General features: G+C 44.6%; 1 protein-coding gene across 1 annotated transcript; it reads left to right on the top strand.

Annotated features, from left to right (window-relative positions):
* The first annotated feature begins 1733 nt into the window (after nucleotides 1-1733).
* LOC120826574 (uncharacterized) lies at nucleotides 1734-2774 on the top strand. The gene is made up of 2 exons (XM_040188982.2): nucleotides 1734-2025; nucleotides 2366-2774. Exons 1-2 carry the CDS (start codon nucleotides 1855-1857, stop codon nucleotides 2723-2725), a joined length of 531 nt encoding a protein of 176 aa, XP_040044916.2. The 5' UTR covers nucleotides 1734-1854; the 3' UTR covers nucleotides 2726-2774.
* The last annotated feature ends 815 nt before the right edge of the window (nucleotides 2775-3589 follow it).

Raw genomic sequence — 3589 nt, 5'->3', positions numbered from 1 at the left:
CCACTGGCTGGCCCTGAAGGAAAACAATTACCAGAGAAGCGGAACAACAATACCCAGAAAACATCTGCTTGTGCCGGCTGGGTCCGCCGACATGCCTGACTGTTTGTCCCTGCTGGCTTTCGATGGAGGACACATGTCCGCCTGGATACGGAGAGAGGGGCCAGAGGGGCCAGTACGGGGCTCCTGCTTTCCTCGCGGCGCCTTGCCGATCCACCTGCCTCTCCGACTGCATGTCTGCCTTCTCCTGGCAACGGCGGCGGCCCTGGCGGAACAGATGAGGGCCCGCCTGTCGGAGCAGTTGTTCCTTCGGGTGGTACCCTTCTGCTTGGATGAGACCGCGCACCAGTATGGCCTCTAAGTTGAGGCAGACAAGGAGGTGATTAAGATGCCACTATTGGCCCATGTGATGCCGCATCCCCCGCGTTATGGCTGAGCGTAGCAGATTGGAAGGCCCCATTTAGGCTAAACACTGCACACAGAGCTCAGCAGTGATCGACGAGCGGAAGGAAGACAGTCAACATATACACAAGCACACGCTCACGCACACCCCAACATCCCTGCTTCCTGACATAGTCCCGCACAAAGCAGTCACGTGTCCTAATATTAGATTTTATCATTTGAAACAGCGTGGTTTGTTGGGCCTCTTTACAAACCAAACCAAAAGGAAGTTCAAGCATGTTTCATGCCACTCAGCGTTTATTGAGTTTGTGTTGCCACCTTGTGGCCATCGCTGGGACTTGCCGACCATCTCTCTGAAACAATGCCTTTCCAATTCGCTGTCGAATTCGGGCTGGAAACCCCCTCAGGGCCCTCAAAATATATCAGAGGGGTCACAAATAAATAACATTATTCTTCTCCTACAAATGAAACAATCTGAAAGCAGTCGTTACTCGTTTTTAAGACAGACATGAAGAACCAAGAAAATAATAACATTGTATATTAAAAAGTGTGTAAAACAACGTTATGATGGATATGGTGTAGCTATTAGAGGTGTGACTTCACTTCACCTCCAGCGGCTCCTCCTACGGTAGTAAAGCTTCTGCTGCTTTCACGTACTGCAGGAAATACTAATGATATGCCGTCTGCATGAGTCTTCCTGTGCTTGGGTATGTATACTGTACATATGACAGTAAACTATATATAAACATATATTACATTACAATACATGTCATTTATACATATACAGTGCATCCTATTTTTAACAAATTTGCAAACATTTTCAAAAAAACATTTTCACTTTGTCATTATGGGTTGTTGTGAATGTAGCTCACATAACAGCTTTTGTTATTTCTGTATTTAATTCATTTAAGCTCCTGCAACTTCTGTATTTTTAAAGAATTCTATTGAAATTCAGTTTCTCCCATTTCTGTATTTCCAACAGTTCCTCAAAATAATTTCAGCTTTTCTTATGCCGGTATCAGCAATGTTTTAATATTCATTTCTGTATTTTTTCAAATTTATTTCAGTTGTTTTCATTTCTGCTTTTTCAGCAAATCTATTGAAATTCCTTTCAACTTTCTGTATTTTCAGCTATTTAAAAAAAATCATTTCAGCTTTCAGCTTTTAGCATTCCAACGCATTTTCAGCAGCAAATGCATTTTCTAGTTATGTTTTATTGTGTTTATTTTATTGTACAGCACTTTGGGAACCTTAGTGTTCATTTTAACTGCTTTATAAATAAAACGGATTGGATTGAAAACGGAAGGAATATTTGGAACTTTTGAGTGTTTATTATTGTTGTCGTGGTAATTGTGTTGACTTAAATTGGGCCGATTCTATTTCCTAACTGGATTTTTTTTTTAAACAACAGTTTCTCACTGTTCTCACTCACAACAAAGGGTTACATGTGGTAAGATGGAAAAGATGATCGAAGAGAACGGCCGCGCTTTGGACAGGCTTAGTGCTGAGATTAAGACTCTCGCAAAAAACGTGATCGAATGTATGCAGGACCAAGACGAGCCGGATGAGATCCAGCAGCTGCTGCATTCAAGGGAGAAGGCTGCTTGGAAGGAGGAACTGGAAAAGGTACGTGTTCCTGCAGTCGCTGTCCAGCTCCCCAACTCTCTAAGGGTGATCTTAAAACAGAATTTTCTGTTTCTAAAACTTCCCTTCGGCTCAACCACAGCGGTGTCGGGTCAGAAAATGCAGCAACACTTAACGCAGCGTGCGCAAAACACACACTCCACGCCGCTCTGACCCCTCGAGTGCTGCCGGTGGCAATTTGACTCATTAATGACACATTAACAGAATACAAAACCGCTCTCCAAAGAGAGAGGGCGAACTGGGAAGAACTAAATGACAAAAATACTCTTGTCAACTTTTTTTCTTTTTGGATAATAAATATTCCTCAATGTCAACGTGCCAGGTGTCCCAGGCCCTGAAGGAGGCGGAGGAGAAGTTGGAGGATCTCCAAGAGGAGGTGGCCTTTCTCGAGAGGGAGAGAGATAGTCTGCTGGAGCAGGAGAGAGAGCAAGCCACCCTGCCGGAGGCCGAGCTGGCTGGAGCTGAAGCAGCCTGGAACAGAGAAAAAGAGATCTGTGCCGTTCAGGGCCGCAGCGAGCAGGTGTACCGAGGCAAGTTGAGAGAGGAGCTCAAAAAGCTGGAGCAGCCCAGAGAGGATGAGAAGGAGCAGCTCAGGCAAATGGAAGCCAAGCGGTCACAGATGCTGGGGGCCCGAGAGGAGCTGTCAGCATGCAGAGAACTGAGCAGGCTCGAAGAAGGTTAACAGTCCTTTGTGCCTAATGCAGTGAATAAAGTTTGATGTAGAAGCTTTACGCTCATAGATGTTTTCTGTGCGCATGTTGCATTAACGTTGTTAAAAGAAACGTCTAACGTATCGTAAGCAGCACATTTACTAGACCGACAAGCGTTAAATGAGAAGATTTGAGGATGAAACAAAGCCAGGGGCTGCTTAGCTTAGCACAGTAAACTGGAGGAAAGACTTGTTCAACCCAAAGATAAGCTTTGCCTTTCTAAGGTTAATCATTTCACCTCACGACGAGGAAGCAAGTGGGGGTTATTGTTATTGTGTGTGTTCTACGTAAGGCCTCTTCAACTAGCGGCCCTCCTGAAAGTTTCAGTGGCCCACGAGAGATGTGTGTGATATGGGAAAAACAGTCACTCACACCAAAAAAAACAAAAAAAACAAACAAAAAAAACAATCTCACCAAATATATTTGATCTTTGAGCTGACTCAGGCATACTGTGAGATTCGTCCTTTTTAAGACATTGCTGTGATTGGCTGCCAATCACTCATTAGCTTGATTGTCCTGTTGGCGGGCCACAGCAAAACCTCTGCTAGTCAACAAGCAAATAACAAGCCTCAATATGTGGCACGATGGATTCAGTCAAATATCAGGAAATCTTAGGAAAAAACGGCATGCCGTCTGTGATGAAGCTGAAACTTGGGCGTCATTGGACCTTCCAACGGGACAATGATCCCAAGCATACCTCAAAGTCCACCAAGACTTGGTTTCAGAAGAAGAAATGGAAGATTCTAGAGTGGCCGTCACAGTCGCCTGACTTGAACCCCATCGAAAATCTCTGGGGGGATTTGAAGAAGGCGGTTGCAAAACGCACACCAAAGAAT

Source organism: Gasterosteus aculeatus, chromosome 10, assembly GCF_964276395.1.
Source record: "Gasterosteus aculeatus chromosome 10, fGasAcu3.hap1.1, whole genome shotgun sequence".
NCBI classification, from domain to species: Eukaryota; Metazoa; Chordata; class Actinopteri; order Perciformes; family Gasterosteidae; genus Gasterosteus; species Gasterosteus aculeatus.
Note: the sequence above shows the minus strand (reverse complement) of the source record. Positions and strands in the feature narration are given on the sequence as shown.

Coding starts and splice junctions, on each gene's coding strand:
- LOC120826574 (XM_040188982.2), top strand. CDS start 1,855: ATGGAAAAGATGATCGAAGAGAACGGCCGCGCTTTGGACAGGCTTAGT. Junction 2,026..2,365: donor GGAAGGAGGAACTGGAAAAG/GTACGTGTTCCT, acceptor TCAACGTGCCAG/GTGTCCCAGGCCCTGAAGGA.